Source organism: Pipistrellus kuhlii, unplaced genomic scaffold, assembly GCF_014108245.1.
Source record: "Pipistrellus kuhlii isolate mPipKuh1 unplaced genomic scaffold, mPipKuh1.p scaffold_m20_p_4, whole genome shotgun sequence".
NCBI classification, from domain to species: domain Eukaryota; kingdom Metazoa; phylum Chordata; class Mammalia; order Chiroptera; family Vespertilionidae; genus Pipistrellus; species Pipistrellus kuhlii.
The window spans coordinates 52981559-52995582 of NW_023425540.1; the positions used below are offsets into that span (position 1 = coordinate 52981559).

Sequence of the window (14024 nt, forward strand, 5' to 3'; positions counted from 1 at the left end):
ACCGTGGCCATGTTTTGTGCTCTGCCACTCGCTGCTGATGCCTGCCATGTTCTATGCGTGCCCCCTGGTGGTCAGCTCACTTCATAGACACCAGTTGTTTGGTTCCGCCGTTTGGTCTATTTGCATATTTAGGGTTTTATATATATAGATGTACATCTACTTGAGATTTAAACCTGACATTTGAGAATTCCTTTCGAATATGTTTAATTTCAATATTGAGTCTTTAATGTCTGGTCTAATGCTTACAAGAGGTGCTGGAATTTAGGTTACTTAAATTTTTAGAACATACTTCTTTACAACATGGTTTCTCTTATTAGAAATATGGTTTTGTGTGGCCATACCACCCTGAACGTGCCCGATATTGTCTGATCTCAGAAGCTAAGCAGGGTTGGGCCTGTTTAGTACTTGGATGGGAGAAATATGGTTTTGTGAGATAAAATTATGGAGCTCAACCAAAAAACAAACAAACAAAAAACAACTGTTTACAGAAGGCTGATCCAGATTTAACAAAATCTGAGACAATGTTGTAATTTATAAAGTTAAGAATTCTGTGGTTAAGATGAAAAGTATACTTGAAAATATTTTAAACACCCAATATGGTATTCTGTGTTGTGACATTCTAAAGAGCAGTTAACATTTCTAATATCATGTGAGGAAATAAGTAGTATTAGAAATCAATAGTACTCAGTTAAAGTTTAGTTATTGACTTAGAGATTGGGGTTCATTCCAATCCAGTGTTTGATTAACTGATGTGCAATCGCTCGGCTTGGTGGCACGAAGAATGCCTGCTGCTTCCCTTTGGTTAGAACATCCACAACCTAGAATACACATAATAAAATGTATTAGGATTTCAACACTCTCATACTTAAATATTATTTCTATGCTTTTACAATTCAACTTAAATGTGAGAACTTTTATAGTGAATGACAACAGTAAAAAGTGATTAATATCCATATTCAACATAAAAGAATTTAGTACAGCATCTTTAGTTCCTTCAATGATTTGTGATTCAATTTTTAAAATATTCGGGAAAATAAGGTCATGAAAAAGCTAAGTATATGCTCCACACTTATTTTCAAAGTAAAGTCATCTTCTGGGATAAGTTCATTTTACAAAATTCTGAAAAAAAAAATCTAATTTCTACTTTTGGAGGTTGAGCATAAAATAAATTTTATTTAGACATAGTCAGAAGGATTTCAGGTGTTCAATACTGCAGTATATCCATTTGTTTTCTACAAAAATACTCTGGGTTATATAAAATACAGACAAGTAATTTATCTCGCATTATAATACTAAATGATGTTTCAAAAAGCTCTTGTGAGTTTTGTCTTCTTATCCGTAAATATAATTTAAATTGAATAAGAACTTTTCACAAATTTTAAACTTTTTATACTGATACTAGAGACCCGATGCACGAAATTCATGCCTGGGCCTTAGCCCTGGCCCCTTCCCTCCACTACTGCAGCCAGGGGCCTTTGTTGCCTCTGCCTCAGCCCCCACCTACTGTGACTTTGTCTGGAAGGAAGGTTGCCCGGAAGGATGTCTGGTCTAATTAGCATATTACACTTTTATTATTATAGATTTTTTTTTTTTAAAGAGAAAACTGTTTTAAAGCTATAAATTAAAATACAAAATGTCTAAAAACAATATTCCTGTTTTTCATCTAGGATATTATGGTTACCTATTTTAAGTCCATTAAAAGGTACTAATCTAAAGAAAAGGCATTTGATATTAGAAAATGGCATAGAATCAGTATTACTAGAAGAATCTCAGAGAATGACTTAACACATCAATTACACTGTAATCCATGCATGATGAGAGGCCATAGCCATTCATTCAACTTGCTGAAAACAAGTATCTTTGCTGCATGCTTAAACCGATATAGTCAGAGAACAATCAATAGAAGAAGGAAATTAAATTGAACTTTACCTGTTCTCTAGTGAACCAGCGGGCATCCTCTATTTCATTCTTGTCAACTTTAATTTCTGTAGACACTGCCACAGCTAAGCAACCGATCATTAAGGAAGAGGGCATTGGCCATGGTTGACAAGAGACATACTGAACATGGCCAACTTTGACACCACTTTCCTCTTCTACTTCTCTCCGAACAGCATCTTCTATTGTCTCCCCTAATCAAATGGGGCAAAATAACAAGTAGCTGATAAACATGCCCTGTACATATTGTACTGGGAATGGTTCAAACATTGGCAATCACTTTGGACAGAAACCCAGTTCAAAGAATCAGAAAGTAGAAGCCTAAAACTATGTTGGAATTCAAGAAAACATTATTTCTTAAAGTGTATGACCACATACAAAATCAAAATAGCAACAAACTTCTCATTTTTTAAAGGTCTAAATTTCTAGTTACATTAAAAAAAATAACATATACAACTATCTAGCACCTACCTTTGGCTAAACACTGTAAACACTTCATATATTATTTCATTAATATATTATCACTAAATAGTTATTAATTATAATTATTTTTAATGGCTAATCTTTTCCTCACTAAAATCTTTAAACTCTTTTTTCTTATGTTGTCAATTATTACAGATAACTACTTTCAAAATAGTTAGAAAGCATGTAACACTAAAAGTTTAAAAACCACAGTAAGTGAAATTCAGCATTTTTCTTTTAACATTATTATTTTCCTCTAGATCAGCAATTTTCAACCTGTGTGCTGCAAGAATTTTTAAAACATGCAATACATGACTATTTAGTTAGGGGCATTGACCTCTTTTCCCTTAGGCTGTCAAGTGAAACACAACAACAGCCAACACAACAATAACTGACCGAAGTGAATGCCCTGTCTTGAACAATAAATATATGTCATATAACAGAGATGCATCTTATTGATCATGCTGCAATAATAAGGTTCAGTCTGATTGGTTAATTCTTTGTACCAAAAATCCTTATATACAAATATAAGGCACCTGATTTAAAAAAAAATCACTTAGGAGCAAAAAGGAGAGGTAACTACTATTATATTTTTGTAAATCAATCAAGATTATACATATTTTGCCGAAACCGGTTTGGCTCAATGGAAAGAGCGTCAGCTTGGGGACTTAAGGGTCCCGGGTTCGATTCCGGTCAGGGGCATGTACCTTGGTTGCGGGCATATCCCCAGTAGGGGGTGTGCAAGAGGCAGCTGATTGATGACTCTCTCTCATCAATTTAGATTATTTCTAACTCTCTATCTCTCTCCCTCTCTGTACAAAATCAATAAAATATATATATATATATTTTTTTTTAAAAAAAAGATTATACATATTTTATTATTTGTAAGACTGGCAAAAAATATATTTTGTGCGGGCTGCAGAATTTTAGTAGTTTATGTGTGCTATGAGTTGAAAAAGGCTGAAAGTGGCTCTAGATGACTGCTGAGTCAGCTTTAATAAAATAAAATGATGCCTATAAATGTACCTTATATTTTGAATTTTTGGATTTGAGGATTAGGATAGAGGGAATGGTTTCTAAGTTAAGTTTATCTGGAAGTTTAGAAATATTGTGCTATTTAAATATAGCTTTCTTTTTCAAATAGATTAATATATTTCCTGTACTGAAATTAACAACTTATATTCACAAAAGAACAATGAAAAGATGAGAACATTGACTAGCATAAGACTGAACATTTAATGTACTGCTAGAAGGAATGTAAATTTGCAGGGACATTTTAGAGAGCAACTTGGCAATGACTAAAAAGGTTAAGAGGCTCATATCCTATGATCTAACAATGGTACTCTCAGGTATATATATTCTAGATAACTCTTGCAAATGTGCACAAGGAGTGGTATAAAAATATTCATTGCAGTGTTGTTTGTAATAGTAAGAACTTTAAAATAAATGTCCAACAGCAGAATAAATAAATTGCAGGATATTCATAAATGGAATACTATACAGCAGTGAAAAAAGGTAATCCAGAGCTATGAGGAGCAGCAGAGTGATTAAGATCATGGACTCAGAGAAAACTGCCCAGGTTTAAGTCCCTGCCCTATCACTTACTACCTGCTAGATTTGGGGCAAGTTATTCAGCTCTAATACTTCTGTGCCCCATCTATAAAACTGCTGAGGATAATATGATTTAATACATGTAAAGCTTTGGGAACAGAGTGTAGCTCTAATATATATTTATTATTATTATTATATAGTAATGCAGATTAATATTGAAAGTTTGAGGTTAAACATGTATTAATTAGATACACTTATTCATTTGTTCTGCAAATATTTATTGAACTCTTACTATGTAAGAGGCACTGCTTTAAGGGTTTGGGGCATACCAGTGAATAAAACAAAGTCCCTGCCCTTACCGAACTTACTTTCTGATAAAAGCAGATAAATGGAGATAGACAAATACATACAAAAATACATACATACATACATACATACATACTATGTTAGGTGGTGATGAGTGCTATAGCAAAAAAAAAAAACCTGGCAGGATAACAGGGATTGTGAATGCAGGCTATGGGGCTAACGGATGTATTTGGGGCTATCAGAGAAGGTCTATTTGAAAAGATGACAGCTGAGTCTAGCACAGAAGGAAGTAAAGTATAAATCATGCCAATATTTTGGATAACAGCAATATATGAAAGATATGTGAAAGAGCAAGTATTGAATTTTTAAAACACAAAATTATTCCATTAGTAAAAACAAAAGTTGCATCACTTAAAATACACAGAAAATATGTAAAAGTAATGGTTTTATTTAATAATTTATCAAAGATTATTTCTCAAATGCTGCCTAAAATATTTATTTGGAAATTATAAGTTAAATAAAAATTATTAGAAACATTATTTTTAAAAGCTTACCAGGTTCAATAAATCCAGCAAGGCAAGTAAACATGCCTGGAGGAAATCTTTTCTGCCTGCCTAAAAGACATTTGGTCCCATCTGGATGAATAACTTGCATGATTACTACTGGATCTATTAAAAAAAAAAATCAGATGTATGAATAACAGGAAAAATAATTTCTACTCATTTTGTATATACAGTCACTATCTAGTAGGATAATTAAAAGGTATATATACTGTAAGAACAAGATTTGTCTAGCTACAAGAGATTGTTTCTTCCTGCCTAATGACAGTATTTTAGGGAAGTTATATAGAATACTGTCAATAAGCTAAAAGATCATTTTGTCCTAATTTTAATAACATTTATTGTGTACTTATGGGATGCCAAGCATATTTTTTTAAAATGTATTTTTATTGATTTCAGAGAGGAAGGGAGAGGGAGGGAGAGATAGATGAAAGAGAATTATTGATTGGCTGCATCCCGAATGCCTCCTACTAGGGATTGAACCCACAACCCAGGCATGTGTCTTTGATGGGAATCAAACCTGGGAACTTTCAGTCCACAGGCTGACACTCTATCCACTAAGCCAAACCAGGTAGGGATCTTATTTTTTTTATAAGAAAAAAGTGTGAGTAGATAATACATGGCATGAATAAAATTCAAATTTTTTCGTAGTAAATGTAGTGGATTTTTCTCTCCTAATCCGTAATAAAATGCTTTTAAAAGCTAAGGTGGCTTTGTGATTATGTTTAAGCTATTAAAAATACATATACATATAAATTAAATACAGTTCATGTCTTCAGATGTCACTAACATGACTGAGATCCAGGAATCAGATGTAAAAGGTTCCTGAGCAGTAAAAGTGGATGTCACTAAGCCATGAACTTTATTCACTCCTAGAGACCTCATCAAGTGTTGCTTACTTTGTCTATTTTTTTTTCTCACAGTTTGAAAGGGCTGAGTTATCAGGTTTCTAAATCAATAGCAGTCTCAAAGCAATTAGGAGCAGAGAAAGTATAGGCTGTACTGCTTGGGTGATGCCTCAAACAGGCACTAAATTGTTGGGGCTTCTTTTTTGGTGTCTCTGAACTAAGTGGACCCAGATTGGTGGGCTTTTGAAATTATGTATCTCAACACATCAAATTCACATTGATTAACCCAGAGTTAAGAAATGGCTAATTATGTACAATGGCCTTTACTTAAAATTCATGAAAGTACGTAGTAACTTAATACTTATAGACTTAACGGTTAAATTAAAATGCTCTTAACAAAAAAGTCAACCCCTCAGCAGCTGAAAATATTGTCTTTCTAGAATGTCTTATTTCTCAAGATCCCAGATGGCTGAGATTTCACTGTAAAAGAAAGGCTTACCAACTCTTGGATATGATGTATTGTGAACGCCCTGGAGGCTGGGGCAGTCTTCTTTTAAGCAGACTCTTTTATAGCCACCTTCCTCAACTTTAGTGGCACTTCCACAGGTTGGGCAGAACTTGTATCGACTGTGCCAGGCAAGAACAGATCTTGCTTGAGCTACAACTCCTTTTTGAGAAAAACAAAAAGTTTTAATTCTGTGACAATTTATAAACAAATTAATATATAAGTAAAATATTCTTGAATCATAATAAAGACATATAGTATAAATGTTCTTAAGTCATGATAAAGAATATACTTCTGACTAGTGGTGTGATCAAGAGTTTAGTATCCTATTTTTGTGATGTGTACTTTTTTTTTCCAGTAGAAGATTTAATTCATATGACACATGAAATTAGATTAAACTTTAATTTGCACTAAGAAAATATAATACATATAAGAGAGATGTACTAACATCCATCTTACACACTGCATTAGCTCAGACTTTTACTGCAGGTGATTTTGAAATTTTGGACATACAAGGTGTATAGTGACTCTACAAATAGTGATTTTATAATGGAAACTTTTCTAAAAATACATTACAAAGGCTGTTCATAACCTGGACTTGAACTAAAAAAGGCAGTATTACAAACTGATGGTACCCGTCTCTCCCTTGGTGACTGGCTAAGCCACTACTGGTCCATATCATTGTGGAACCTTTCCTGTTTACAACCGGAAACTGCATGTAATATTAAAATAAAGAATGCTGTTTACAACATTCATATCCTTGGAAGGGCCTTCCCCATTACTAAGGGAATGGAAACACTGACAAGTGACCCCTTCATCATCTCCCATTAACTCCTCAAACTATCATAATTGAGCTTTTCTTCCACTCCACTGGTACTTCTCTTGTCAAATTCACCAAAACCTTCTTACTCTCCAAACCAAAGAGCTTAAAAAAAAAAAACCCCACAAAACTTTGTCTTTGTCTTACTCATATTCTCAACGGCATTCAATGCATTTGACCAGTACCTCCAAAAAACACTCTGCTCTCCTGGTTTCCCTGCCTCCTGTTTTCCTCCTTTCTTTTGGCCATACTGTCAACATCACTTTTGATGGCTCCTCTTTCTACCTGACCTTTAAATGGAGAGGGACTGAGGTATGATTCTGAGATTCTCTTTCTTACTTGCTCTCAACTTGAAGTAATCTCAGCAGTTTCCTGAGATTCAAAAACTATCTTTGTATTGAGGACTCCCATATGGATATCACTAGTTCAAACCTCTCCTCTCCTCTCCTCTCTCCAGATTCTAATATCCTCTGAAATTCAGCATGCCCAAAACTAATATCTTGATTTACTTACTTGAACTCTTTCCTGCTTCCCTTGCTCTACTCATCACCCTATATTATTTTATTTAAATAATAAAATACCTATCAAATTACTAAAGTCTCAAGCCTAGCAGTCGTTCCTTTTCCTTCATTATTATATACTCTATCCTCATTCCATCAAGTACTGTCAATTCTCTATCAATTGAATGTACCTTCTTTTCACCATTTCTAGTACTATCACCTTAGTTTAGGGTTTAGTCCAGGTTACTATCATCTCCCTTTCATTTGAAGTAGTCTCAACATATTGATCAAGCCCTATCAGTCCTACCTCCATATCTCAAACTTTCTTTCCTGCCACTCCACCACTAATATAAGCCAATAAAATATCTTACTTGGGATGCAGTAATTTCTAATCACCTCAAAACAAAACTCCTGACTTCCATACTTAATTGCCTACAATTCATGATCTATAAAACAGCCAAAGTGACGTTTTTTATACTAACACCCCTAGTTTCTTATCATGACTTGAAAGGTCCCACATAAACTGGCATACTCAGCAACAGAAAAAAACAAAATCGTTTAAGTCTTTGCCATCATGCTCATTGTATAGTAGTGCGCTCAATCATTATTCACTGAAGAATCAAATGAAACCATCATGCTTTAGCGTTAATTCTGGGGAAATTTGTCTTAGCTGATTAAGATTGCTGTAACTGCCCAGGAGAGTAGTCCTCTAGGGTGAGAGCTTTGTAAAGTTTCTAATGAAGATATAGGTTCATTTCATTGCTTACTGAAAAAAGCATGCCCCTAGAAACTGTACGTACATACAACTCCAATAGAGTTCCAAGACCAGATTATCATCAATACAAGTATTGAGTGTTCACTTCTTACCAGCTTCATTTTCTTTCAATTGCAGAAGAGCTGGCATTGGAGGATGAAGGAAATAACAATTTTCATGTCTTTGCTTAAATTCTTCAGCAGCAACAGGATCTATACCTAGAGCAAACCAGGCAACCAGCCCATCTTCTCCTTCTCTTGGGACTTCCCCAGTGTAATTAAGTAACTCTTTTTTCATTTCAAGTTCTACTCCAAGGAAAATCAAGGTGATCTTTTCAGGCTGAGCCAAATACTCCTTTATATCTGTGTAGTTCAGCTGACAAAGCCTGACTTCTGGCTGTTGGGAACTTTCTTTGTTGCCACCCAGAGTAACCAAGGGATTTAGATCTGAGAAAAGTATATAAACTGTGGCTGGGTGGCTTTCTTTAGCTAGTAGCCAGTCAGAATTATTTCTTTTTTCACTTTTCCGGTCCAACAGCGTTTTGCCAAAATAATTTTCACATTCTTCTACTTCATTGGTTAGGAACCAAGGCTTCTTTCCACCTTTATTATTAGCTAGTAAGTTAGCTATATGCTTGTAACCCCAAAATTTAGCAATATCCAGTGCAGTCTGCCTTGATTTGTTGACAATGGATCTGTCACACCTATAGATAAAAGAAAAAATATAATAGGAAACAAAGGTTTTCTCCAGTAATTACTTAATATTTTCAGATGCATATTATAGTTCATTTATTTAATGCTTACATAGATTTTTCTTCATTTAGTACATAATTTACAAGTGGGAAGGTTAAAAGAAATAATCATAAATCATGAAAAGTTATAGATAGTGGATATTTCAATTTTCTGCAGAATTATAAAAGTAGTATGTACTATGTGATATTAAAATTCTACAAGGGATTCATGGTAGTCACAGTGGGTAAACTTACATTTTCTGTTTTGGGAAAAAAATATTAGATTAACTCCTAATTTTGCTTTGCTATTAAGAATAAAAAATTAATTCCTGAGTAAAAAAAGTTACAAGCTTTTAGTTAGAAATTATGCTACATTTTTATATCACAAAACTGGTCAATGAGTTATTTACAAGTCCAAAGATATAAATATGGCTATAAGAAAAATTTGAAAAGAAAAGATGTAACCCAGAAATTAAATCATATAAAATGTTTACCCTTTCTCAAGTAGAAATTGGACAACATCTGGATGCCCATTCCTTGCAGCATACATTAAAGCAGTCCAGCCATTTTCAGAAGTTTCATTGAGGAAAGATGGAGAATGCCCGAGTATTACTGTTAACTTGGCAATATCTCCTTCTGCAGCTGATTGGTGAAATTGGGAAACTATTTCTTGCTTTGGATTTCTTTCGATAGAAGACATTTCGTCCTTAAAAAAAGAAAAGAAAAGAAAAAGAAAATAGAAAAAAACTCATTTGCAATTGCTCTTCATATCAATGACTTAACATTATCTGAGTGCTGATATAATTAGAATCCTTATGCTTCTAAAACATAATTAGCAAAAGGTAATTAGCAGTCAATGTCATCACAGCATACATTTTAAAATTGTCATCAGTTGGGAATTTTAAATATAATTCAACATGAAGGATATATACATAACATACAGATATCTGGTAATACAGATGAGGGGGCCATATCCTTGGGAGAGGAGCCAGGTAACAGCTTTATAAAGAAAAGCAGGTATTGGAAGTAGACCAGACATAACTTCAATGGCAGGAGGGTTTAAAGCAGATAGAAGAAAAGGCAGAAATTTTTAGCAGATGACAAGTAGTATTTCCCTTAGATTTGCAGTACCAGAAACAGGTCCCTGTCCTCAGAGAAATTAAGAACCTTTAACCTTTAATAAATTATTAAAAAGCTAAGTTTCTCATGAAAACCATGTATTGCTTTTCCTTGCACAACTCTGCAATTTATCTGGAATTGATTTTTGTTCAAGGTGTGAGGTAAGGGTCAACATACATTTTTATCTCATAGAGCAATCCATATGACTTGGCATCATTCTTGAAATTACTATCTTGTCCTTTTGCACTGTAGCATTATCTTTGTCATAAATCAGGTGACCATTTTTAAAAATCTATTATAAGACACTGTTCCAATGGTCACTTTGTCTACCCTTGAATCATAGAAACTTTTTAAACCCCTAACTTGGTCTGTTTTGTCATACTGTGCTGTTTAAGTATGAAAAAAAAATACAGAAAATAATTGTTTCATATCTCTTACTGAATGCTGTCTAAACATGGGTCAAAAGCGGTAGGGCAAAAACTGAACTATTTTTGGTAGAAATGGTTCATGTTTCAGTTGTCTATGAATTCCTCAAAGTACCTTTTTTAATGTATAATTTTTTTTCTATGAATGCAGTTAAGAAAATAGATGGGTTTCTACTATTCCAAGCAATACATATTTATGCTAAAAAGAAGGAAAGGTTACAATCTATATTTTTTGAAAGCAGTTGTCTTTAGGATTCTGACACTACAAATTTGGCAGATTAATTTTATAGTATGAGTAGGGGAAAAATGGGCGAGAGAGAAACTTTATTTTTGTTTACCTTTCCTGTTTGTATCTTTCTACTACTTAAAAGTAAGTAGGTAAAAGCTAAATAGGCGAAATATATTCACAGGAATGTAAACATTTGAGTAAAACCTAATAATGAAAATCTGTTTATAACTTAATTAAAAGTGACTTCTGTATTAGAAAACTATTTTTTTCTTTAGATTTACTTTAAAATTTACCTGATCATTGTCTTCATATTGAGCTTTCTAAATGCTTTAAAAATATTGTAATACGCAACTTTTAAGGACTTTGTTTTGAAGCACTGCTATATAGAGACTCATGTGTAGTCTCCCTTCTAAATTCCCCTTCTCTTAAATTTATTTGCTATAAAAATCTCAGCATATAGGTCCTGTAGTTAGGTTTATTGTAAGCAATCCTTCACTGCCTCATTTATGAAGTCATGGTCACTTCCTCACCCTCCCTACAGGTGGTTGCAAAACTGTCCTCCAAATCGCAGTGCCATCCAGCAGCCCCCCCCCCCCCCCCCCCCCCCCCCCCCCCCGCTCCTGCGATGCTCAGGACAGCACAGTCTTTTCGGGAGAAAGGTTTTTAAATGCTCACTCCCCCCATCAGCTTCCTCAGCATAAAAGCAATCTAGAAGCAGAACCATTATTCATTCCAGAGAAGCAGGGCCAACTCTGAGTCCGGCTCCACGGCTCCATTTACTTTTTCCTCTCTCTCTGACAGGTCCCCCCTCACTGACAGGTCCCCCGTGGGGTAAGGCCTGGAAGGCAGGACTGGGTGATTGTTCCCTAAATGCTGCCCTTGCTTTCCGAGAGGCATGGGCTATTCTGAGAGGTCATTTAACAGAATCTTAGGCTTCACCGGCCTTACCTTTTACCCAAACCCACACCCACTTTTACTGCCGTTGGTAACGGGCCGTGGCCTGCCCAGGGGAGGCAGGGCTGTGTCCCCAGTCACCCACCGTTCCCTGGGGAACCCCCTTCCCGGGCACCCAGGAGGCCCTTGAACCCACCAGGCGTGGCCACCCACACCGTCTCTTCAAAGGGTCAAATGCCCCAAACAGTTTATTTTCTCGCCACTACTGAGTCCTTCTTTTAATAGGAAACCAAACCCGAGGCAGCATTTCCTTGCACCACTTCAGAGCCCGGGCCGGGAAGGGCCCCAGGGGCCCCGGGCTCTGCGCTCCCTCGGGGGCCAGGGGCCGGCAGCCGGCGGCGGCGGGGTCACCGCTCCTCCGCCCGCTCCCAGGGCGGCGCCCGGGGGCCCGCAGGCCTCGATGGCGGGGGAAGGGGCAGGAGGCCTGGAGGCGGGGCCCCGGCCCCTGACCGGGCGACGACTGGCTCGCTGGCCAACGCCACTACTAACCAAGTGAAAACCAGAAACAGCGGAAACCAGGATGTGGTCAGGGGATGAGGAAAGCCCAACACTTACTCTTTTCTGAGCCGGATAGAACCTTCCCGACTTCCGGTGAAGGGCCGGTGGCCTCGCACAGCTTTCTGGGAGATGTAGTTCGAAGGGCCAAGGCTGTGCGCCACCCTAGAAGGGGTGGGGTTTGGGGGGGGGGGGGGAGGGAAGACAGTCCTATGGCAGGAGAGTTCCAGGCTTGGACAAGAGGCTTCCTGGAGGTGAGGGAAGAGTTGGTGATGCTTCCAGGAGAGGTGTGTAGCATGTGGTGCTGGCTTGGAAAACTCCAGGTCTGTGGGATGGACTTAAGTTTTCCAGTCATTTGCACCCTTCGATAGAGTCCAATGCAATGGAGTGCTCAAAGTATTCTTTTCCCCCCCCCCCCATATTAAAGAAAATTGGGGGGGGAGGAGAGGGAGAAAAATTGGAATATGCCTTGGACCAAGACTTTCCAGTACCTGACCTTAAGTAAGTTGTTGGCCTCTGAAACTCAACCTCCTCATGTACAAAATGGTGCCATGTGTTGATGCCCACCACCTCCTTCAGTAGAAAGTACATACCAAGTGCCCACAACACACCTTCTTGGGTTGCTGTGAGATTTAAATAAGATGATGCATGCAGTGCTAAGTCTATAGCTACTACCCTCGACACAATTATTATTGTCGTTGTTGTTTGTTATGCTCCAAAACCTACAGAAGTTGTGGGAGTCGAGATTACAAAGGTAGGTGTTGGCAGTCTTCTAACTTCCAGATTTTTTCTTTACTAAATTGTCTCTTGGGCAATCAGCAACAATTAAGGAGTCAGGAGTTCTAAACCAGGTGGCCAGCAATACTCAAGGAGAGGAAAGGTCACTCTTGGAGCAAGGTCCCATCCTACAATACTATGCTTCCCATCTTGTCTGTTGCTAGGCACTGGAAGCTTTGGCCCCGGTGACCTGCTGTACCTGGGCTATCTTTTCTACTCTGCTCTGGTCGGTCTAACTACCCAATATCTCAATTAGAAGCTTATCACAATGAAGTTTTATGTTCCCATCAACATTGTACTCTCATAACTGCTCTTTTTAGCTTTATTTATGCTTCTGTCTGTCAATAGATGTCTTCAGTTCTTAATGATTTCAGTGATTAGGCAAGAGCTTAGAAATACTCAGTTAATTCACTTGGAATATCCAGTCTTGTTATTCTAACATAAATTAAAGTAAGTAGTAAAAGAAGTTAATAGATTAGTAATGCAGAATAAGTAATTATTAATATATAATCTTCCAATCCTTTAGATTCTTTTGAAGTAAATTCTAGATACCAAGTTATTTTACTAATAAATATTTAATAATAAAACTTTAGGAATTATGAATATACTAGACGTCTGATGCATGAAATTCGTGCAAGGGCTTCATCCCAGAAGGTTGTCCTGAAGGTCGTTCTGCTGTCTGGTCTAATTAGGATATTACACTTTCATTATAGGTATCTATAATAAAAAAGGTATTTAAAAACATTACTATAATATCATTAATGCAACTTAAATTTTACAATAATTCTGTAATATGAGACATTCAGTATCAAATTTTATTATCTCAAAAATTTTATTTTACATGTTTTGCTTGAATCAGAACCTACACAAAATCTCCACATTGCATTTGATGATTTGATCATCTTTTGCTTTATAGAATTTCCACATTCTGAATTTTGAAAATTGTATATCTATGATGTCCTTTCTTCTGTATTTCTTGTAAATTGGTAGTTAAATCTACAGGAATATCAGATTAAACCTTTTTTCCCCCCCAAAAAAACTCACTTCATAGGTG

The 14024-nt window shown here is 36.3% G+C and overlaps 1 protein-coding gene across 5 annotated transcripts; it reads right to left on the minus strand.

The window, feature by feature from the left end:
- Positions 1-502: 502 nt before the first annotated feature.
- NUDT12 (nudix hydrolase 12) lies at positions 503-12365 on the minus strand. 5 transcript variants are annotated; one of them, XM_036410571.2, is made up of 7 exons: positions 12254-12365; positions 9466-9677; positions 8355-8944; positions 6162-6329; positions 4809-4922; positions 1930-2129; positions 503-818 (listed from the first exon to the last, which is right to left on the minus strand). In XM_036410571.2, exons 2-7 carry the CDS (start codon positions 9669-9671, stop codon positions 708-710), a joined length of 1389 nt encoding a protein of 462 aa, XP_036266464.1. In that variant the 5' UTR covers positions 9672-9677; positions 12254-12365; the 3' UTR covers positions 503-707. The 5 variants fall into 5 exon arrangements, with proteins under 5 accessions (XP_036266464.1, XP_036266462.1, XP_045427774.1 ...); XM_036410569.2 differs by lacking the exon at positions 12254-12365 and adding an exon at positions 12188-12231; XM_045571818.1 differs by lacking the exon at positions 12254-12365 and adding an exon at positions 11835-12095.
- Between the last annotated feature and the right edge of the window lie 1659 nt (positions 12366-14024).